Source organism: Astyanax mexicanus, chromosome 21 (assembly GCF_023375975.1).
Source record: "Astyanax mexicanus isolate ESR-SI-001 chromosome 21, AstMex3_surface, whole genome shotgun sequence".
NCBI classification, from domain to species: domain Eukaryota; kingdom Metazoa; phylum Chordata; class Actinopteri; order Characiformes; family Acestrorhamphidae; genus Astyanax; species Astyanax mexicanus.
The window spans coordinates 38,214,011-38,238,184 of record NC_064428.1 but is presented as its reverse complement, the minus strand read 5'-3'; the positions used below and the strand labels follow the sequence as shown (position 1 = coordinate 38,238,184).

The 24,174-nt window shown below is 37.8% G+C and overlaps 2 protein-coding genes across 2 annotated transcripts; one reads left to right on the top strand and one right to left on the bottom strand.

Annotated features, from left to right (window-relative positions):
• The first annotated feature begins 10,391 nt into the window (after positions 1-10,391).
• LOC125785956 (adhesion G protein-coupled receptor E4-like) lies at positions 10,392-12,611 on the top strand. The gene is made up of 2 exons (XM_049470153.1): positions 10,392-10,664; positions 12,033-12,611. Exons 1-2 carry the CDS (start codon positions 10,422-10,424, stop codon positions 12,093-12,095), a joined length of 306 nt encoding a protein of 101 aa, XP_049326110.1. The 5' UTR covers positions 10,392-10,421; the 3' UTR covers positions 12,096-12,611.
• A 1,056-nt stretch (positions 12,612-13,667) lies between these two features.
• On the bottom strand, positions 13,668-24,127 carry LOC103021377 (adhesion G protein-coupled receptor E3-like). Its single transcript, XM_022664616.2, has 10 exons — positions 23,944-24,127; positions 22,561-22,674; positions 22,129-22,313; positions 21,828-21,992; positions 21,046-21,252; positions 20,660-20,892; positions 18,984-19,050; positions 18,424-18,515; positions 17,769-17,931; positions 13,668-14,134 (listed from the first exon to the last, which is right to left on the bottom strand). The coding sequence occupies exons 1-10, from the start codon at positions 24,107-24,109 to the stop codon at positions 14,081-14,083; spliced, it is 1,446 nt and encodes a 481-aa protein (XP_022520337.2). The 5' UTR covers positions 24,110-24,127; the 3' UTR covers positions 13,668-14,080.
• Positions 24,128-24,174: the final 47 nt, after the last annotated feature.

Here is a 24,174-nt window from a genome sequence, read left to right as displayed (position 1 = left end):
GAAGGTTGTTCTCTCTCTCAGGCCCTGAGCGCCGGGCGATGGAGGAGTACATCCAGGAGGCCCTTGCCTTGGGATTTATCCGACCTTCTTCCTCCCCAGCTGGCGCCGGGTTCTTTTTTGTAGGCAAGAAGGATGGCGGGCTGAGGCCCTGCATAGATTACAGGGGTCTCAACAAAATCACGGTAAAAAACCGTTACCCCCTACCCCTGATGTCATCCGCCTTTGAGGCACTGCAGCAGGCCACCATATTTACCAAACTGGACCTGCGCAGTGCCTACAACCTGGTTAGAATAAGGGCGGGTGACGAATGGAAGACGGCGTTCATCACCCCGTCCGGGCACTATGAGTACCTGGTGATGCCGTTCGGGTTGATGAACGCCCCCTCTGTCTTCCAGGGGTATATCAACGAGGTGCTCCGGGAGGCGTTGGACCGGTACGTGTTCGTCTACTTGGACGATATTCTGATATACAGTCGCTCGGTGGACGAACACGTTACCCATGTCCGACGGGTTCTCCAACTACTTCTGGAGAACCACCTCTACGTCAAACTGGAGAAGTCCGAGTTCCATGCGCAGACCATCTCGTTTCTGGGCTTTGTTGTGTCCCATAACACTCTGCGCATGGACCCCACCAAGGTCAAGGCAGTTGAGAACTGGCCCCAGCCCACATCTGTGCGCCTGGTCCAGCGCTTCCTGGGCTTTGCTAACTTCTTCCGAAGGTTTGTGAGGAATTTTAGCACTGTGGCTGCCCCGCTAACCGCTCTGACGAGAAAGACGTCGGGGCGGTTCAGCTGGTCCACAGAAGCCCAGGAAGCGTTTGATGCTATCAAGCATCTATTGACCAGAGCTCCTGTTCTTCGACTGCCTGACCCCGGACTCCCGTTTGTCGTGGAGGTGGACGCCTCTGAAGTAGGCGTGGGTGCGGTCTTGTCCCAGCGGGCAGGACCGGATGGCCGACTGCACCCATGCGCCTACTACTCACACCGTCTAACCCCTGCGGAGCAGAGGTACGACGTAGGAGATCGGGAACTCCTGGCGGTGAAACTTGCCCTGGAGGAGTGGAGGCACTGGCTTGAGGGTGCAGAACACCCCTTTCTGGTCTGGACGGACCACAAAAATCTGGCATACATTCAGCAGGCCAAGCGCCTGAACCCACGCCAGGCCAGATGGGGGTTGTTCTTCACCCGGTTTGACTTTACTTTGTCATACCGTCCCGGGTCGAAGAACGTCAAACCAGATGCCCTCTCTCGCCAGTGGGAGCCCCTCCCTCTTCCGGGCAGTCCCTCCACCATTGTGCCTCCAGCCAGAATCCTGGCACCCCTTCGGTGGGGTCTCTTGGATGCCGTGAGGCAAGCCCAAGAGACTGATCCAGGTCCGGGAGATGGACCTCCTGGCCGGGAGTTCGTACCTGCATCCCTCAGGGGACGGGTGCTCACCTGGGGGCATTCTTCACCTCAGGCTGCGCATCCAGGGGTCACACGTACGCTTGAGCTTTTGCGGCGTCAGTTCTGGTGGCCCCGCATGGAACAGGACGTGCGCAAACACGTGACCGCCTGTGCGACATGCGCGCAAAACAAGGACCCCAGAACCAAACCCACGGGTCTGCTGCACCCTCTGGCAGTCCCCTTGCGTCCCTGGTCCCACCTGTCCCTAGACTTTATCACGGGACTGCCCCCATCTCGGGGCAACACCGTGATATTAGTCATAGTGGACAGGTTTTCCAAGGCTGCACGCTTTGTAGCCTTGCCCAAGCTCCCTAGCGCACAGGGGACAGCCGAGGTAGTGCTCGACCAGGTGGTCCGTATCCACGGACCACCTTCTGACATTGTGTCAGACCGTGGAGCACACTTCACCAGTCGGTTCTGGGGTGCCTTCTGCCGTTTGCTGGGGGCAGAAGTCAGCTTATCCTCCGGGTTTCACCCCCAGTCCAACGGCCAGACAGAGAGGGTCAACCAGGACCTAGAACGGACCCTCCGCTGCCTGGTCTCCTCGGCTCCGTCCACCTGGTCTGAGCAGCTGAAGTGGGCGGAGTATGCCCATAACACTCTCTGGCACTCATCTCTGGGGATGTCTCCCTTTGAGTGCCAGTTTGGGTATGCTCCGCCTGCTTTCCCGGGACAGGAGACGGTCACGGGAGTCTCCTCGGCCGACCAAACAGTCCGCCGTTGCCGTCGAGCCTGGAGGAAGGCCCGGGCTGCCCTCTTGTCTGCCAGGGTGGCCCAGAAGCACCACGCAGACAGGAGGCGGCGACCCGCCCCCTCTTATCGCGTCGGTCAACGCGTCTGGTTGTCGGCCAAAGACATCCCGTTGCGTGGTACCTCACGCAAACTGGCCCCACGCTACCTGGGACCCTTTAAGATCCTCCGTCGGATCAATCCGGTTGCGTACCAGCTTGCCCTGCCACCTGCCCTTAAAAGGATCCATCCGACCTTTCACGTGTCCCGCCTTAAGCCCTACCTCTGTTCCTTGGGTCCGGCTGCTCCCCCGGGTCCCCGTACCATTGGTGGTGGCCCCGCCTACACCGTCCGCCGGCTCCTGGACTCCCAAAGGGTGCGCGGTGGTCTCCAGTATCTGGTGGACTGGGAGGGGTACGGGCCGGAGGAGCGATCCTGGGTACCTGCTCGCCACATCTTGGACCCGGAACTGGTCAGGGCTTTTCGGCGAGACCGTGCGGCGGGTTTAGGGCCGTCGGGTGCCGCCCCTCGGAGGGGGGGTCCTGTAAGGGCTGGTGCCCGATCAAGGCGTCCTCCAGGGCATCGGAGGGCGCGCCAGGCCAGCGCCGAGGGTTAATTGGCTAATTACCAACACCTGCTTTCAACAGCTTATAAGCACCGCCAACTAGCCACTCGGCGCTGGATCTTTGAAGCTCGTGAGAGCGAATCTATGCCCGTTTTTCGAGCGAGCCTCGGCTCTTTTCTCTTACTATCTACGGCAAGTGCCGCGACCAACCTTTCTGTGAGCGAGGCGAGCAGCACCGCTGTTTCCTCGTCTCCTCTTTAATTTTCATTTTCTCTCTTTCGAGTCTGGTGAGGCTAGAGCAGTGTGCTCCCCTCCCCTCAAGCCTGTGTGTGTCTGTCTGTGTGTGTGTGTGTAGCAGCGGCAGCGCGCTGACTCTCTTTGTTTGGCTCCCCGCGGTTCCCCCTTCCTCCCCCCCGGCGAAACCGCAGTTCACCCACAAGCACCAAGAGTCCTACCTTTTGTTTTAGTTGGGAAATTGTTCCTTTTACCTCCCCGAAAATAAGGGGCAGCCTCGCTTCCCAGGCGATCCTCTGTTTCTCCCTCACTCGCGCTCGGCGCCATTTTGTGTTTGTCCGCCCGTTTTCGGGTTTGTTTTGTTTTCCGCACGTTTTATTCTCCGCCCGTTTCGGTTGCTCCGCCCCTTTCGGAGGCTGTTCTAAAGGGTAATTAAAGCGGCCGCGTCCCAATCCGCTCGCTGGTGCAGCGGTTAGAGCGTTGGGCCGTGACCGCGACAGCCCGGGTTCGATCCCCACGTGGGGTGGGGTTGAATAATAAGAATTATATATTTATATATAGATAGATATATATATTTATTAAATATCCTATTAATATATATATATATATATATATATATATATATATATATATATATATATATATATATATATATATATACACATATGTATATATAGAATTAAATATCCTATTAATATATATATATCAATCAGTTATTATTGCTATTTTTCCTTTTTTCTTGGGTTTACCTGCTTTGAGATCTGCTGCTCTGCACTTGGGTCCTTCTACCTTCTGGGCTGGAGAGCTACTGCTCTCCCCCCATTACAGTCTTGCCTACACTTTTTAACTCTTTATGGCATGAATTATCTTGGGAGTTCCTGTGGATATGTCAAACATACAGCTTTGGAAAAAAAATAAGAGAGCACTTAAAAATGATAAGTTTCTTTAATTTTACCAAATTGAAAACCTCTGGAATATAATCAAGAGGAAGATGGATGATCACAAGCCATCAAACCACCAAACTGAACTGCTTGAAGTTATCCATAGGCAGTGTGTAAGACTGGTGGAGGAGAACATGATGCCAAGATGCATGAAAAAAAAAACTGTGATTAAAAACCACCAGGGTTATTCCACCAAATCTTGATTATATTTGCATTATTTGAGGTCTGAAAGCTCAGAATCTTTTTTGTTATTTCAGCCATTTCTCATTTTCTGCAAATAAAACAACAATTTTAGTTTTACTCAAACATAAACATATAGATAGCAAAATCAGAGAAACTGATTCAGAAACATATGTGTAAGAAAAGTGTGCCATGAGGAAAATTAACAAATTTTATGTTTACTCTCTTTCTTTCTGAATTTACATCTCTGAGAAGTAGGAACTGTACAACTACAAACAAAAAGCTTTAATTACTATAAGTAGCTAAAACAAAAATAATCCTATGGTTAACAGTGTTAACAATAAAATTACATCACTCTTTAAGTAAGTTTACATTGAGAATATGATAAGAGTATAAAAAAAAACAAATATAATTCTTTATATATTCTTGCACATATGCATATATTTTTATGCCGCCTTGTATGTCTCATTGTATTGGATGTAGATATGCCTTGATATATTATATTAGTAATAAAAACCTAAAAAAAGGAATAGTATGCTATACTAACCAAAAAATTGGCTTGTTGTCTGTGAGGGTTAAACACATTTGTCATTAAATGTTCACATTATTGCATCATGCATGTAAATTACCCCTCTATTAATCATTGAACAGACAAGCAAGTTTAGTTGTTTGTTTATTTATTTATTTATTTATTTCATGTTTCAGGATCAGCTGCGGTGGCATTCATGAGCTACACCAACATTTCCAACATGATGGACCCGGATCTCTTCACCACAAACGAGAACACCACAAAAACCATGATGTCCACTGTGGTCTCAGCCACCCTGATCAAAATTACTGACACAAAGCTCACCAAACCTGTCAACTTCACCTTCAAACACACTGCAGTGAGTTTATGTAGCTTGTTTGCTTGTTTATTTTATTGTTTTTAAAGAATATAAGACTTTTCTGAAGCCAGTTCTGGTAAGCCAGGGCAACATTAGCTAGTGGTTTGTCCCATATAGCATATTTTCACATGGTAAACACGCAGACTACAGTCCAATAGTACTCATATCTTCTTAGCGTGGTTAGCAGCTAATGCTAATGCTGGTCCAGTCTCGGTGCTGGAGAACTAAAGTGCTACTTAATACCTGACTGGTAGAATTCATACATAAGGAGCACTGGATTATAAAAGGACTGATTTTTTTTGGGAAAATGTAAGAATTTTAAGGGCTGAAAAAATCCTGAAAAAATCTAATATTATTATACTCTAAACCAGGCGTGTCCAAACTACGGCCTGCGGGCTATTTGCAGCCCGTTTCCTTTTTTGGAGCGGCCCGCGAGGTATTTTAGAAATAGAATGAAAGTTGGCCCGCTGTTAAGCAGGTTTTTATAATGTGAGATTCAAATTTGAACGCTAGGTGTCAGAAACGGGCCAAAGAGTCTAAAAGCGGAGAGAGTGCGCATTTCTAGCACAGAAAAACGGGCCAAAGAGTCTAAAAGTTGCCGTAATTAAGGAGTTTAATATTAAGAGACATCATGAAATGAAACAACAATTTGAAAAATCTTAGTTTACACAACACTGTCAAAGATAAAGATAGTAAGTCAAGTAAAATGGTGTGTAAATGAAATAATCAGGAAAAATGTATTATTTAAAGTGGTATATTTCATTATTTGTTTTATTATAGAGTCTGTGGCCCGTGACTTCAAATATATTTCTCCTTCTGGCCCCCAACAAAAAAAGTTTGGACACCCCAAACTAATTTCTATAGTGTTGGACCATTATTACTAACCATAAATTGATCCATAATGTTTTTTTTTTATTTGTTGCAGGTGTGAAATGCAATAAAATCTATTTGAATGCTCAAAACATGAAATATCTTGGGTTCAAATTAATCTTTTTATCTCCTTGACCAGGATCTTATACCTGACTCTAATCTCACCTGTGTGTACTGGAATAAAACAGTGTGGGTAGTAGATGGTTGTGATCTTCTCCAGACCAACAGAAGCCACACAGTGTGTTCCTGTGATCATCTCTCTACCTTCGCTCTCATCATGCAGACCAAACCTCCCAAGGTTAGAAAATTATACTTTAGAATTTAGAATACTTTAGAAAGTTTACATTGGCCTCTTAGTTCTTTGTTTTATATTTACATGTGAGACAATGTCTCCACTTACATTTAGCTCACTGCTAAAGTTAGTTTATTAGCTCACTCACCACTAAAGTTAGTATGTAAGTTAGCTCTCCACTAACCTTAGTTCTCCCCTCGGTACTGTAGATAGCTTGCCGCTAATGTTAGTTAGCCCTCCACTAACCTTAGTTCTCCCCTTGGTAACATAGCTAGCTCGCTGCTAACGTTAGTATGCTAGCTAGCTCGCCGCTATTGCTAGCTAGCTCTTAGCTTACCTTAGTTCTCTCCTCAGTAACATAGCTAGCTCGCTGCTAACATTAGTATGCTAGCTAGCCGCTAATGCTAGCTAGCTCTTTGCTTACCTTAGTTCTCTCCTCAGTAACATAGCTAGCTCGCTGCTAACATTAGTATGCTAGCTAGCTTTCTGCTAACCTTAGTTCTCTTCTCGGTAACATAGCTAGCTCTCCGCTAACGTTAGTTCTCTCCTCAGATTAGATGGTAATGGTGGGCCCACTGTGCTTTAAACCCACCAGCATTAAACACACCGTCTTAAAATGTAATACCTACAGCAAATCTACAGTACATTTAAGATAATTTAAGACCTTAATTACACAGACTTTAAATTAGGACATTTTAAGACTTTTAGCTGCTTACTGGCGCTTTTTCTGTTTCAGAGAAACTGATTCAGAAACTGTAGAGCTCTCTTCATTTTTCCCAGAGCTGTATAAAAAAAATATTCCATGATAAAAAATTAACAATTTTATTTTTATTTTATTTTCCATCAATATATATCTCTGAGAATGAGATATTGTACAATTACAAACAGAATTTAAATTTAAACAAAACAATTACAGTAGTAATTTTACAATGAGAATATGGTAAAAACATAAATAACCAAATATAAATCTTTACATATTCTTGCGCATATACATATAATATATTATTTTATTTATGACCCCGTTGTACATCTCATTGTATTGGATGTAGTAATGCCTTGACACAGAGAAAATCAGAGAAACTGATTTAGAATCTCTCATTTATATATTTTCCAGATATGCAGGTTAAGCAGTGTTTCACAATGCCTAAGAATGTCAGATTGTTATTTGAATTTTAGTGACATAGTGATATTGATTACAACATTTTTGCATATTTCGTGCATAATAGCGAATAAATACTGTATATTTGGCAGTGTTAAATCAATGTTGTTGGTTTAACTGAGTGCACTGTTTCAGGGGAGGAGTGAACAAACATGTTGCGAAGCTCTTTGGAAAGCTTTAGCAGAACTTGTTCGTTCTTTGCTCACATCCTTTGTTTGTGTATTCGTTATTCGCTAACATTAATAGCTTTTGGGAAATGCACCACTGTTCAATTACCCATGTCTAAGGTATCTAGATTACAATCAACAGCCTGGTGTCAAGATAAGACTACTGCTATCTTTTTAAGTAAGCATTAATTAGAATAGAATTGGTGTCTCAACCAGTTCATCTTTCACCTTTTTTATGTTTATCAATTAGGACAGCAACAGCACTGATTTCCAGAATGATGATCCCTTGGATCTACTCAGCACTGTACTGGTATCAGTGGGCCTGGTGTTCCTCAGCTTGGCTCTTCTGACCTTTGTGATTTTTCGGCGGAAGCTGAGAGCGAACAACACTCCCAGAATAAACCTGTGTATCAGTCTTCTGCTGGCTCACCTGACCTTCCTCCTCACTCAGAAATTCATACACTACATCCAGCCTCTACAGGTTTGAATAAGTGATTAGGTATCACTTTATTTGGAGGGTCCATTCTAGATTTTGTTTCGTTGATCAGCGACAAAAACTCTGCTCGGAGGCAAATCGGGAATCTCTCTGCACTTAAATATCAAATATCAGGCAAATATCTGCCATGCTAGATATCTGACCCAGTCGTCAACTGGGAGTCAGGAGCAGTGGCTACATACTGCCAATGTAATTATGGCAAAACATAGAACCACTGGTCCAAAACACACCATCTGCATGACCAGAGCAAAACGTTTATAGAGTGTCTGAACACTTTCTGTCTCACTGTTATATCATAAAATCACTGTTTAATGACCATAACCTTTATGAATATAGGGGTGAATGAAGCTAAAAGCTAAACAAAATATGTAATTAACAATGATAATGAACTACTAGTTCTGAGTTTTTCTTCAATTGTATAAAGTAAAATAATATATTTTACTAAAAAAAGCTCATTTTAGTTTATCTACAGTAAACAGGTTTAAACTGTAAAGCATAAAGTTTTTACACTGTAAATACTGTTGTAAATGTTTTTATTTGTGACCCTTATTATAAAAAGTTACCTTTTTATGTTTCCGGTGCTGAAACATTTGATATGGTTCTGTTATAAAAGGACATAGGTATTTTTTTTTTAATATAAGATGATCCGACATTTATAAAGAGAACTAACGATGCCATGCCAGAGAATCTCTATAGAGGAGAATCTGCACTTAAAGCGAGTCCAAATCGTGAATCGACTGAGTAAAAGATCAGAGTTTATACATTTCTGATCAGTTTTATGATCAGAAAAATGTATGTATGTGTGAAGCTGGCATAACTAGAGTTTGGTATAAGATTTGATAGAGGATCTTTTACTTTCACTTTCAGATCAGTTGCATTTAATAGACATGCATTATACTGAATGATAGTTGAGCATCTATGAGATATCTATAGTGAACCATTCAAAAAAGTGATACTAGTGATTATTCTAAAACTATTAGGTTTAAATTAATTAGCATCATAATACAGTGCATATCTGTGGATGAAAGCGTTTTTTCTCATTCTTTTTATCTCTTTCTACAGTTGCTATGTGCAGTGTTAGCAGGCGTTCTGCACTTCCTCTTCCTCTCTGCTTTTGTGTGGATGTTGATTGAAGCCGTGCTGCTCTTCATCTCAGTGAAGAACCTCACCAAGATCAGATCCAAGCAGAAGGAGGTGCTCGGCTGGAAAAGGCAGATTGTAATTGGATACGTTATCCCGCTGGTTGTGGTTTGCGTGTCTGTTGGGCTGTTTCCTGGTGGATACGGCAGTAAAGAGTAAGTGTTGAATATATAAATACAGTTTTGGGGGAAAAAAAATAAGAAATCACTTAAAAATGATGAGTTTCTTTGATTTTACCAAATTACCAAAAAGCCATCAAACCAAGCTGAACTGCTTGAATTTTTGCACCAGGAGTAAAGCAGCATAAAGTTATCCAAAAGCAGTGTGTAAGATTGGTGGAGGAGAACATGATGCCATGATGCATGAAAAAACTGTGATTTAAAAACAACCAGGATTATTCCACCAAATATTGATTTCTGAATTCTTAAAACTTTATGAATATGAACTTGTTTTCTTTGCATTATTTGAGATCTGAAAGCTCTGCATCTTTTTAGTAATTTTCTGCAAATAAATGCTCTAAATGACTATTACTAATATTTATATTTGGAATTTGGGAGAAATGTTGTCTGTAGTTTATAGAATAAAACAACAATGTTCATTTTACTCAAACATAAACCTATAAATAGCAACATCAGAGAAACTGATTCAGAAACTGAAGTGATCTCTTCATTTTTCTAGAGCTGTCAATTTAATGACATAAATATATTTTCTTTTCAGGTGTTGGCTAAAGTTCGACAAAGACTTATTTTGGAGTTTCCTAGGTCCTGTTTGCTTCATTTTGGCAGTAAGTGTGTTTGATGATATTAAACAGGGTGGTTTACTGTCAAAGTAAAAAAAAATATATATATATATATATATATATATATATCAATATAAAAATATTAACTAGTAATAGCTTTCAAACCCTTATTATATTGATAATGTTTCTTATCCGGTATACTCTAATCAGTTTTCTGAGACACTCCAAATCCAAGGATATCACAACCACACATTCTGCTAAATATCTAAAATATAAAAAAAAAATAAATAAATAAAAAGCGGTGCTACCCTAAGGTGCTATGCTAAACTCAGATTTGGAAACTATTCTTTTTTTTTAGTTTTCCACAGTTACCAGTGAGATAACAGCAGATAACACCCTCCATTGATTAACACTGAAATAAAATAGAAATGGAAAATAAATAGGATGATAAATTATTAATCTGAAATTATTAATATCTAAATGAATTCACCTTTGTTTGCTCTTTAATTGATCTTGATTTTATTTATTTTTTCCCTGTGCAGTTAAACCTGATCCTTTTCATCATTATTGGTGTAATCATGATCTCCACCCTGAGAAAACGGAACAATCCAACACTACAGAAAAAAGCCACGAGAAGTGATGATAATAAGCTGGTTAAAAGTGTGCTGTATAAAACTCTGCTGCAGTTTATCATCATCGGATGCTTCTGGACTGTGGGCTTCTTTACGGAGAGCAGTGAGGTGGTGAAGATCCTCTTCTTGATCGTCAACTCCCAGCAGGGCACCTTCATCTTCCTCATCCACTGCGTCCTCAACTACGAGGTGAGATTGGAACCCCAACAAAGTCATTGGACAGGAGAAATTGAGGGAAAGAGGTGTTCGTAATCAAAATTGAGATGTTTAAAAACCTATAATCAGGAGATCGCAGGTTCGAACCACCACTCATGCAGCTTTGCCATCAGCTGCTGGAGCCCTGAGAGAGCACAGTTGTCCTTGCTCTCTCTGGGTGGGTACAGTACAGTAGATGGCGCTCTTCTTTCCCCTCATCACTCCTAGGGTGATGTGGATCAGCACAAGGCTGCGTCTGTGAGCTGATGTATCTGAACCGAGTCGCTGCATTTTCCTCCGAGCGTTAGCGCTGTGATGCTACTTGGCAATGCTACAGCATCAGCAGCAGTTCAAGAAGAGGCGGAGTCTGACTTCACATGTATCGGAGGAGGCATGTGCTGGTCTTTACCCTACTGGTGTTGGAGCATCACTAGTGATAGGGGGGATATACAGCTGAGTAGCAGCTGAATAGGTGGGAGAGTTTGCGTAAAAAGGGTGAAAATAAGAAAGAAAAAAAAAAGAAATGTTTAAAAACGAAAGAAATTTTGTACAAAGAAACACTGGATCAGATTTGCCATTCAAGGAAACCATTCAAGGAATGGGGTGGAGTTTCAGTGTGTAAAGCGTAAGAGCACATCTATAAACAACAATAATTCTCCCAAATTCCAAATAAAAATATTTTAGTCATTTAGAGCATTTATTTACAGAAAATGAGAAATGGCTGAAATAACAAAAAAAAAGATGCAGAGCTTTCAGACCTCAAATAATGCAAAGAAAACAAGTTCATATTCTTAAAGTTTTCAGAAAGAGTTCAGAAATAATCAATATTTGGTGGAATAATCCTGATTGGTTTTTAATCACAGTTTTTTTCGTGCATCTTGGCATCATGTTCTCCTCCACCAGTCTTACACACTGCTTTTGGAAAACTTTATGCTGCTTTACTCCTGGTGTAAAAATTCAAGCAGTTCAGTTTGGTGGTTTGATGGCTTGTGATCATCCATCTTCCTCTTGATTATATTCCAGAGGTTTTTAATTTGGTAAAATAAAATAAAAAATCAGCATTTTTAAGTAATTCCTTTTTTTTTTTAGAGCTGTAAACAAACTTAAATATTTATAGAATGTGTAAAACTAATGTGTTTTACACCCCTAACTGGATTTCCCACTTGAGAGTCAAACCCTCAACCAAGCATTATGATATGTTTATGATTTATGAGAGAATCATATTCTCTAATTCATTACATATATGCCTTATATGTATTGTCTGTATGTTGAAGTCACTGTCTGTGCAACAGTTAGTTGTACTTTGTTTACTTGCACTTTTACTCTGATTGATATGTTGTTCTCTCTGTTTGTATATTTCAGGTCAGGCTGCAGTACAAGAGTTTTCTGAATAGATTCTGCTTCTCTAGTAAAGCCAAAAATTGAAGATTGCGCCACCATCCCTACAAAACAGTTCAAACACACAAGAGGATGTGTTTATGTGTATAATATATGTATAGTAGAAAACAAATATCATATGCACTTTGTGACTACAAATATTTAATTTTAACTTTTTAATTTTTTTCTGCAAGTATATTTACTAAGTTAGATTTCCTTTAAAAGAAATTCTCAGTTTCATTTAAGTTTAATTACTAAAACAATATAATCTATATAATCTAATTCCAGCTGGAATCTCTGCCACGAGAGGCAGCAACACTTGTGTCTGTAATTGCTGTTGTTTTTTCTTGTACTCTGTGTTCTCTTTTCTCATTTTTATGAAAAATATATCATTTCTAAATTATTTTACATATGTTTGTTAAATATGATCATTTAACCCACTGCGTATGTAGAGCAAGATTTGTTTTTTCTACTCTGTAACAGTGAAGTAATGCTCATAATGTAATATAATATATGGTCAATCTGTTTGTACAATCCTGCCGACTACGCCAAATGTAGGAAATTCAGAAATAAAAATGTCTTGTGTTTCAGTATCAATTCCAACAGTTACACCTAAACCTACACAGGCAAGGCAAGTTTATTTATATAGCACCTTTCATACACAACGGTCATTCAAAGTGCTTTACAAATTAGAAAATACACAGAAATCAAATAAAAAATAAAAAAACATGTAAAAGATTAACAGTAAAAATGGAAAATGGAAAACTAAAATAAAAATAAAGCATGATTGATTAAAACATGATTAAAACAAAGAGAATTAAATTAAAAACATGTAAAAGAACAACAAGGAATTAATAAGAATAAAGCATGAATAAAACATAATATAAAAGTGCCGTTACAGAAGATCACATAGATCAAATGCACTAACAATATATATATATATATATATATATATATATATATATATATAAAGAAAATATTTTAATAGCATATGTGTATAGACATAATTGATACAACAAAAAACTTTTTATTTATTATTGAAACCAGGTACCTCAGGTCCCAGATGGGTACCTGCAGTACTAAAAGTACAAAAAATAATAGCATTAGAAATGATAATGTAATAAGTCTATTAGCATAAAAGCCCTAAAAGTAACTAAAACTAAAGTTAACTACCTGAGATATAAACAAAGGCCACCATTAAAGCAATGCATTAGTATGCAACAAAATACATCCACACATAACATTTCTCATAATAATGCCTCTTAAATAATAAAAAGAATATTAACCCTTTCAGACACTGCGTCCATTCAATTGTTTTTGTTAGTTTTCTATGAATTAGCCAATAAAAATGTGCTCAAGCCATTGAAACAATAGCTGAGCTCTACTTACTGCACTAGACATTAGGGCATGGCAGCACTAAAGCCAACACAGTGAAGCAATTTTACTAATTTTATGTGGTTTTTTAAAATCTATATTTATTCAGATTTTACATTTTTTTTTACAGGAGAAAAAGTAAAAATGTAGAGTGAATCTACACACCATTCTAATAGAATGAAAAAGAGTAAAAGTAAAATAAACAACTAATTTTATGTGATTTATAACTTTTTTATAAAATTTATAATTTTATTTTAGACTAGTATAACCTTTTTTGTGTGCATTACAGTCAGGATATAGCATTTTTATATTGTTCAACCACTAGAACACAATTCAGGTCTAAAAGGGTTAAGAAAACCCAAACGAAAGAAAGATAACTGCAAAAATGGAACTGAAAATTAGTTAAGATAGAAATTAATTAAAATATACATAAAAAATGATGTAAAATAGTATTGTAATTCTTAGGATGAGATGAGGGTGATGATCATCTCATATATCTTGACCTCCCTAATGCTGACTTTTTTATTGTTGAATGCAATTTTTATTATATTTATCGTGAAATATATACATATTTTATTCCTGTAGTCATGAGTTTAGTTCAGTTAATGCCAATGATATGCTTCTTCAATAAGATGTTTCTTCTGGTTGGTTGCTGTAGCTCATTTCTTGCAGACACAACATGAGCTTGCCCACTTTCTATATTGCTGTCTGACCTGAAAAAAAAAAACGTTTATGTGAACAGTTAAAAAAAAAAAAAGAAGAACATCACTAGAACAGACCGACATTAATCTGAAATCAGAAATAGACTTGGATGTTTTTTTTTGGCAAACAGAAATAAGAGGTGTTTCCACCACAATGTATCATAGATCAATGGGAAAAAAATAGATATGATAAAAAATTGTAAAATTAAAACTAATTAATCTGATGTTGTGCCTGTCTTTTTTATTTGGGGAAAAAGAGACAGAGAGAGTTTCTTATTAATGTAATCTAAATGCAGAGATATGCAAAGTTGAAGTGAAATTTTTAATTTTGCGGCCTTATATTTGCACTACTGATATATACTATTTATACTGTCATTCCATCTCAATCACCATCAATATTGCACTATTGTCTTATGGATGTTTATTGTGTCTTGCTGTTTTGTACATATAGTGTCTCCCACTCTTTTATATTATATATCTATTTCTCCCCACACTACTGCACCTTGTTTTTGTCTCATGTATGTCTATTGTGTCCAGTGTTGGGCACGTTACTTTGAAAAAGTAATTAGTTATAGTTACTCGTTACTTCTCCAAAAAAGTAACTGAGTTACTAACGGAGTTACTCCACTATAAAAGTAATTAGTTACCAGTAAAAGTAACTATAGCGTTACTTTTTATTATTCGCCCGTCAAAAAAAGGAAATCAATTATGCATTTACTATTATTATTAGAAAAATAACAAAAAATAACAAACGAAAATAAACCCAAAATGTTGACAAAAATATAATCTAACGAATTTCAAAAAAATAAAACGAAATTCTCCACAGAACCAAAGAAAATTACTAAAACTTGTAATACTGAAAAAAGCGGAAAAACGCGTCTGGGGATGAAATTTAACAAACCAAGCCACACTTAAAAGAAATATGTATATATAAAACAAAATAATGGACAAAAACAACAATTTAATGCCCGTTAAAATGGTATTAATATAACAGCTTCACCAAAAGAGAATAGAGCTTAGATCGTGCCCAAAAAATCCGACCCAGCCGGAGCCCGTGCACATTCTGCCCAAGCCCGAACCATAAACTGTCATTATGAGCCTGACCCGATCCGCCCCATAAACTGTCTGTTTTCGGGCTGATTGAATGAGCGAAATATAATCAGAATTATGTTAATTTACACTGTAACATAAAAGCATAGAACTATTATTTAATTTAAATGATTTTTAAGAACAGCTACACACAATGCTGCAAGTCAAACGCGGAGGCGTTCACGTGCGCCCAGAGCTACGTGATTACAGTTTTCATTTTTATTATAGTTTAATTTTATTTTGTTTTTATTTTTTCTGTTCATTTTAGGGTGGGCTTGCTAGCGCGAGCGCTTTACACAAGAACTAACGGACCACGAGTGCCGCGCGCTCGGCACAACAACTCCCGCTGTACAACTCCGCTGTACAACAGCGCTTATAAATAAATTAAACACAAAAATGAGGGTATTCTATCAGTAATTTCAGTTCGTTTTAGTTAGTTTTATAAACACAAAATACAGTTCGAGATAGTTATGTTTTTCCTTTTAATTACCGTTTTTATTAGATTCAGTTAACACAAATGTTTTTCACTTTCAATTTTCGCTATTTCGTTCGCTTTAGTGAACAATAATAATTGGTTACTTAGCAACATTGTGATTATCACACCAGAGCTTTATATAAAATAAAAATAGGAGCCTGATTTCGGGTCGGTCCTCAGGTCAGGTGGGATTCGGGCAGAGAATCTAAGCTCTAAAATAGAAAGCAGCAGCACCACAAAAACCGGAGCAGCTAAAAAGAGCTTAACGTCCTTAATTCGGAACTTGGGCTGTCCACGGCAATCACTGAATTGATTAGAGCACGCAAATCGTCACAATTGTGCCTCACTTCACCATGCCAAACCACAGGCACAGCGGCCAGAAGCTCAAGTTCACCGGACAGAGGAGGGGTTAACCAGGGCAAAGCGAAATAAATAAAAAAAGTTCATAGAGCGGCTAAAGTAACGTGCAGTAACGGGGTGTCGGAAATGGTAACGGCGTTATAGTTACAGTCATAGTAGTTAGTTAGATTACTCGTTACTGAAAAAAAGTAACGGCGTTAGTAACGCCGTTAGTTTTAACGCCGTTACTCCCAACACTGATTGTGTCCCTGCTGTATTGTACACATAGTGTCTCCCATTCTCCTTTATTATATCCATTATCTGTACCTGCTGTAAAATTGGGAAGGAGAGTAACGTAATTTCAATTCTCTGTATGTCCTGTACATATGCAGTATTGACAATAAAACTACTTGACTTGACTTTACTTGACTTATATATTTTTGTGCAGTTTTGACATTCAATTTTACTGTAGTAACTTTTATATATGTCATTGTTGTGTATCTCCTCAGTTTCCTTAAAAAACTAAATTGTTCTTTGAGTTTTAGAGCTGTAAAATTGACTATGGGGAAAGGCAGATAGGCGTTCTCTGCTGCAGTGCTGTCAGCCAATCAGAGGTGATGTATTTACATGTATGAATATTCATGAGCAAGAGCCGAAATCAAAGTCGAAGTCTTTCTTCAGAGACCACTAATTCAGTGATCTAAAGCAGGACTAAATATAAACATCTGAGCACTTTTTTTCCCACAAGAAACAGCTCACATGGCATTCATTCACACTAGAGACACAACTAAACATTTTAAAATGAATAAAAAAATTATGTAATACGACCTTTAATGTTTTAAGCAATATATTGTGAATTAAAGTGGCAGTTCATATTATTTTGTTTCTAAACTGAAAGCAGAAGCATTTCTGAGTGGAGAAGAATATGAATAAATTATTGTGTTTAATGGTACCAGTGTGCTGAAACCATCATCCCTGCTAAACCTAATAATATATTCATTCTAAAAACTGGGGTGTCGGGTCTCTTTTCGCGTGAGTTCTTCTTCTGGACACGTCATGCGTCTTTACGTATTTACGTCACACGTGACGCCTCTAAAAGAGGATCCAGCTCAGTTTTACTGAACGCGAGCTGCTGGTGGAGCAATGGAGACTTCAGAAGAGGAAACTCAGAGCTCAGTAGCTCATTCACTCATAGTAAAACCAAAGAAATGTAGGAGTGAAGATTCTGACTGAGCTCTCTCTCTATTTCTCTCTCTCTCTTACTGAACATGACCTGGATTCGGATTCATCCACTCTGAAATGAGACCGCATCACACCCTCCCAGTTTAAAATGATTCTTCTGCATGCTTGGTGTAACTACCCATTCTCACCAGAGAGGCACTAAATCCCCTAAATCACAAAACTTACAGATATCAGTTTTAAGTATGTTTTTAGAACCACACACACATGGAAACATACCCAAATACAAACCTGTGCAACTAAAATCCACTGTAGAACAGAATAAAGAGAGTTGGTGGAACATCTCAATGTCTTGTGCATCTTTACTAATTGCTCACTCATTGATCACACCTAAAACCCTAAAACTAAAAAAATGATCAGCTAAAACTAAAATAGTATATGGTATTATTATAGAGGATACGAAATAGAAATTAAACTCATATATTTCCAGTGTAGATATTGTTCTTTTAAGGACATTCAACAATTGCAGAAACTAGGAGGATGAAAAATCTTCTAACAGCTGACCTCTTGGTTGAGGACACAGTAGACCAGGAAGATGAAGGTTCCCTGCTGGGAGTTGAGGAAGATGAAGACCATCTCCAACACCGGACTGCCATTTATAAACAAACCCAGAATCCAGGGGCAACCGAGGATGGCGCTCTGAACCAGCATTTTAAAAACAAGAATCCTACAGAAAGAGAGACAGAAACAAATGCTGTATTTATATCCAAAAGCAGTGTGTAAGACTGGTGGAGGAGAACATGATGCATGATAAAAAACTGTGATTAAAAACCAGGGTTATTCCACCAAATATTGATTTCTGAACTCTTAAAACTTTATGAATATGAACTTGTTTTCTTTGCATTATTTGAGGTCTGAAAGCTCTGCATGTTTTTTTGTTATTTCAGCCATTTCTCATTTTCTGTAAATAAATGCTCTAAATGACTAAAATATTTTTATTTGGAATTTGGGAGAAATGTTGTCTGTAGTTTATAAAAAAAACAACAATGTTCATTTTACTCAAATATAAACCTATAAATAGTAAAATCAAAGAAACTGATTCAGGAACTGAGGAGCTCTCTTTACTTTTTTTTACAGAGCTGCATCTCTGAAGCATATTTGCTAAATATTTGAAAATAAATAAATAAATAAAAATAAATAAAAATGTGTTTTTTATTACTTGGTTTGATTGATCTGGGAATGGCTACTGTTCAGTGCTGCCAGGGCAGATCTCATCATGAAAAGAATGGCGACAAAGATGATCACATTAACCTGCAAACATTATAAAAGATTTTGTAAAAAAAAAACAAAAAAAAAACATCCATTTTACTATGAGTTTTTATTATTTCTTTTCTTTTCTTTTTTAAATTTTAAGCAAATGTTATTAATTTTGCAACTAAAATCAATGCAAACAATGACCAGATTATAATAGCAATTCTCTCTATTATATTCTATTCTGACTGTTAACAGTCTACCCTACCAATATCTAATCATTGCCCTTCTTCTACCTCTTCCTGAGTAAAATTATTACTGGAAAAATACTGAACAGAAGGGTTTTTAATTATGTTTTTAATTAAATTCCAATATTTCAATCACATTTTAGGCCATTTCGGAAAGGAATCACTAAATGTACCATACTATCAGAGTATATTCTCAGAATAATGTAATATTTTATAAGTAATTTAATTTAAATTAGTTAATAAAAAATAAACAAATAAAAATCACCATATCAGAACTTACAGAAAGAATTACACACACAGGTGCCAGAAAACTGTAATTAAATCCTCTTTCCATCTTAAGCCAGCATCTGTACAGAGGAGATAATGAAAACAAAACTTCAATAAAATTCAATATTAATAAGCAATAATTATGAAAGGGTATTTGGATGAAGCTCCCTGAAAAAAATTGACCCCATTAAATGTTTAAAGGGTTAAAAAAAATAGTTGACAGTAGTTTTGTGACAAATATTTACTGTCTTTTCTTAACACTTTCAGACCTGTATTATTTTCCAGTGATGGGAATTTTGTTTTATTCTGTGCTGTAGGGGTGGGTGATAGGGCCCTAAAATAATATAACAACATTTCATGGTATTATCGCGATAACGATACTATTGGCAATAGGACAAAACTAAATAAAAAATACGCTACTGCAACCAAACAAAACAGCACACCCCTAACTGAGATATTAAAAAAATAAAAGAATTTTAGCAGATTTGTAATCTAAGTCAATGATCCTGAATGTCATGATACTAATACTAATAATGCACTCCATATATCTTCATATATCCAGGATTAAAGTAAAATAAATGATATTGGACAAATATAATCTGTCTCTAAGAGATATTTAATAGGAAATTAGAGCAGTTTGAAAATTTCTTTTGCTTAAAACAGCAAACAGTGATAATTAGGGTGGGTGATATGTCACCATATTTCAGGGTACAATAACGTTTACAATATTCAAAAATGTTGGCGATATTATGAGGTACGATATGATATGGCACACCCCTACTGTGCTGGATGTAAAACGGGACTGTAATTTTTGACATTTTTTTAACATGAACTCTATATTCAAAATTAAATCCAAAACTAAAATATGTAAATGCTTTTTTTTAATTTTCCATTGCATTGTTTCGCTTATTTATTTGCATTTGATATTGACCTTTTTAGTTTCAGAAACAGTAAAATAAACATTAAAAAAGTGTTTTAAACCATAAAAAATTGCAATATAAAGCTGCCATGCTGTAATGTATTGAGTTGCTGTTTTTTTTTACAGTGCAGTGGGCGGGGCTAAGCTACTGTTTCATTGGCTCGTAAACTTTTTAATTGTATTCTGATGGACAACAGGCCTCAATAACATAAAAAGAAAGAAAATACGTGATGTCTATTATAATGGACACCGAGTTTAAAAGGGTTCATTTAATGAAGTCAATAAGTAAAGAAAATAGAATGTTTAAAATGTTTCAGTTTCAACGTCTGATTTATTAAGGCTATTTTAAATGCATAAATAATAAATTAATAAAATAATAAATATGCCCTAACATATATATATATATATATATATGTATACATATAGTATGTAGTAAAGTTACAGGACTGATTTTGAGCTTATAAGAATCTTATTTTGAAACTCTAAGATGTATTTGCTAGGTCTAATCATTTCTTAGTGTCTGATGACTTTGTAACTGTGATATATATATATATATATATATATATATATATATATATATATATATATATATATATATATATATATATATATATGGCAAATAAACTTTGCTAGCATGTTTATTTTAATGTAATTATAATAATTTTTGATGAAAGCAAAAGTGACTTCTGACTTCTGATCAATTAAAATAAAACTTACTAAACTATACAAAATACTATAAGATAAAACCAACATCCACTCAGTGAACTTACTTTTCACTGCCGTATCCACCAGGAAACAGCCCAACAGACACGCCCACCACAACCAGCGGAATAATATATCCAATTATAATCAAACATTTCCAGCCGAGCACCTCCTTCTGCTTGGATCTGATCTTGGTGAGGTTCTTCACTGAGATGAAGAGCAGCACGGCTTCAATCAACATCCACACAAAAGCAGAGAGGAAGAAGAAGTGCAGAACTCCTGCTAACACTGCACAGAGCAACTGGAAAGAGAGATAGAAACATAAAAACAGTGCATCTTGGCATGTTCTTCTCCACCAGTCTTACACACTTCTTTTGAATAAGTTTATGCTGCTTTACTCCTGGTTCTAAAAGTTTGACCTGTAGATCTCAATAAATATAAAATATCTGTTTACCTGTAGAGGCTGGATATAGTGTATGAATTTCTGAGTGAGGAGGAAGATCAGGTGAGCCAGCAGAAGACTGATACACAGGTTTATTCTGGGAGTGTTGTTCATCCTCAGGTGTCGACGACAAACAGCGAAAGTCAACAGAGTCAAGCTGAGGAACACCAGCCCCACTGATACCAGTACAGTGTTGAGCAGCTCTAGAAGAGAGTCACTCTGAAGAAAAATCAAAAGTAGTGTGATAATGACCCTATAATGCTGATTTAATCAGAATATAAATTACAGCTCTGAAATAAATAAAGAGAGCACTTCAGTTTCTGAATCAGTTTCTCTGATTTTGCTATGTATAGGTTTATGTTTGAGTAAAATTAACATTGTCGTTTTGCTCGTTTGTCGTTTCAAAGAAAACAAGTTCATATTCATAAAGTTTTAAGAGTTCAGAATTTAATATTTGGTGGAATAACCCTGGTTTTTAATCACAGTTTTTTTTCATGCATCTTGGCATCATGTTCTCCTCCACCAGTCTTACACACTGCTTTTGGATAACGTTATGCTGCTTTACTCCTGGTGCAAATGGTGATCATCCATCTTCCTCTTAATTATATTCCAGAGGTTTTCAATTTGGTCAAATCAGAGAAACTCTAATACGCTCGTATTTTTGTTACAGAGCTGTATATGCAATGCATTAATATAAGATTTTTTTTACATTTTCTATTTTTAGTTTTTACTTGATTGATCACTTAATCTGTGAATTTATGATTCAATGTTTTTAATGTTTTGGCTGCTCTTACTGTTTCTGCTGAGGGTTTGGTCTGCATGATGAGAGCGAAGGTAGACAGGTGAACACAGGAGCACACGGTGTGAGTACTGTTGGTCTGGACAAGATAACAACCATCTACAACCCATTCAGTGTTCTTCCAGTACACACAGGAGAGAGTACCATTAGGATCCGTTTCCTACAAAAAGTAGAAGAAAGGAAAGCAATATAACCACTGGTTTAATTTTCTTTCTACTTGTTTGGTCTTAATTTTACACTGTAAGTAAATGTAAAAGATGATTTTTTTAATAACCAGTAATAATCAGTGGACTCACTTTAATGTGCTTCATGGTGAAGTTGACTGGTTTGGTGAGTCGAGTGTCGCTGGTTTTGGGCAGCGTAGCCGACACCACAGTGGACATCATGGTTTTCACTGTGTCGTTATCAGTTGTGTTGAAGAAACTGGGCTTCAGCATGCTGTTCATGTTACTGTAACTCATGAAGGCCACAGCAGCAGATCCTGAAACACAGCAACAAAAATACATCACTATCTACATCATATAATAATAAATTTTAGTATTAGTCTAAAGAGAAATGTGTAAAGCTCAGTTTCCACCGATCTGAAACCTAGGAACCACTATCCAAATAAAAAAGGTGACAGAATAGAAATGTATCTACTAAACCTGCTTTGAAAAAATGATGTGAGCTGAAGATTCAGACAGAAACTAAAATAAAACAAAAACAAGATTAAAATAAATTAACCATACCGTTATTATTCTTTGAAATCTGGATGAGGTCAATTTCCATCTGAGTGCTGCCCAGACTGAGCTGAGGAATTTTGTTCATTGAAGCGTTTGGTCCAACTGCAAAGACTTGAAGATCTAAAAGATTTAAACCATATTATAATAAGCCATGCTTTCAGTATATTGTTGCTGTCACACAAAATCTCTATATCTCAAATTTCAGGTTTTATACTGGTTATTATGAGTCTGCCATTTGATCTTTACTTTTGACTAAAAGTTTATTTAAGGAGATAGAGAATGGCCGCAGTTTATACAGAGGAGAAAGAAAAAGGAGGAAAAACGAATATCAAACAGACCAAACCAAAGAAACCAAAGGAAAAAGGCCAAAGCTCAAACTGCAGTCACTTGTTTTGTATAAAAGATCTAATAGACAGATACTCTAGAGAGATATAAACAGATATGTTCTGGAGACCAACTTTGTTTCTTTTACTTAGAAATTAAGAAGCTGCCTCACAGAAGAACAAACGAGGAGGCTTGAGATAGAAAGTAAGGGTTAGTTATCTTATTTCTTGACTTTTCTCCCAAAACTAGATAGGAGCTATACAAAAAGTGCCTTAGTAAGGACCTCAAAGTCTTTGAAAAATGGACGGAGCATTTGTTAAGCCAAATGGCATGATGAAGTATTCGTAAAGACCAATGGGTGTGATGAATGCCGTCTTGCATTCATTTCAGTCTAGTAGGACACTGGTCTGTCATGTCCCCTTCCCTACCTCAATACCTACACCAGTCCTCTCTGTCTTCTGAGGGGTTTTATGGGCATGGCCAATCGTCATAAGTTTAGGCATCTAGGGCTGCTGAGGACCAATGCCATTAGAGGATGCAGTGAAACTCCCCAACTTGTTATCAAGCTTGGTTGCAAGCTCTTATAGGTCATCTAATGAGTTGGGAGGGTTGGGAATGGCTAGATCTTCTTTTAGGTCTTCGTTGAGGCCCTGTTGGTAGATCGCCCCAAGGGTCTTAGGCCGTCAAAGGTTCTCATGGCAGCAGTAAACTCTTTAAAAGAGATGTCCTAGCTTTCCAATAAGGCAGTGTACCATGCCAATGCTCGACCTGTCAGGAGGGAGGGAGATCATATAAGCTACTGGGCATGCTCAGAGGAAAACCTGGTAAGGGCCTGCTGAAATGCCAGTGAACACTATAACTAGTGGCTGGAGGACCATGGCAAGAAAGCGCCCTAAATTCTGTGCATTTCAGACCTGCAACACATTCCAAAAAAAATGCTTAAACAGCTTGCACTACCACTTGTAGCAGCAACAATACCAATTTCTCAAGTGTTTTTTTGGTGTTATTTTGTCCCATTTGTAAGGTGTAGGGAGCGTCCACATTCTTTCTTCATTTATTTTTTACCTAAGCCCTTAAGAGAGATGCTAAGATTGTAGCTGGTTTCTGTTGGCGTCACCAGTGTAGACACCAGTTTTTCTGTCGTGTTCAGCACTGCGTTCCCATACGATACAAGTTTTTCAGGATTTGCTGCTTCAAGTTTAAGAAGCTGCTCCTGGGTGTTCAGCACCATGCCTATATATGTTGTTACATCCTGATGAACAATCAGAGAGAAAAGAACAGATTCCAATATGAGGC

Coding starts and splice junctions, on each gene's coding strand:
- LOC125785956 (XM_049470153.1), top strand. CDS start 10,422: ATGATCTCCACCCTGAGAAAACGGAACAATCCAACACTACAGAAAAAA. Junction 10,665..12,032: donor ACTGCGTCCTCAACTACGAG/GTGAGATTGGAA, acceptor TGTATATTTCAG/GTCAGGCTGCAGTACAAGAG.
- LOC103021377 (XM_022664616.2), bottom strand. CDS start 24,109: ATGGTGCTGAACACCCAGGAGCAGCTTCTTAAACTTGAAGCAGCAAAT. Junction 19,051..20,659: donor GGTGGATACGGCAGTGAAAA/GTAAGTTCACTG, acceptor TCCTCTGTACAG/ATGCTGGCTTAAGATGGAAA. Junction 17,932..18,423: donor TCCCAGATCAATCAAACCAA/GTAATAAAAAAC, acceptor CTCTTTCTGTAG/GATTCTTGTTTTTAAAATGC.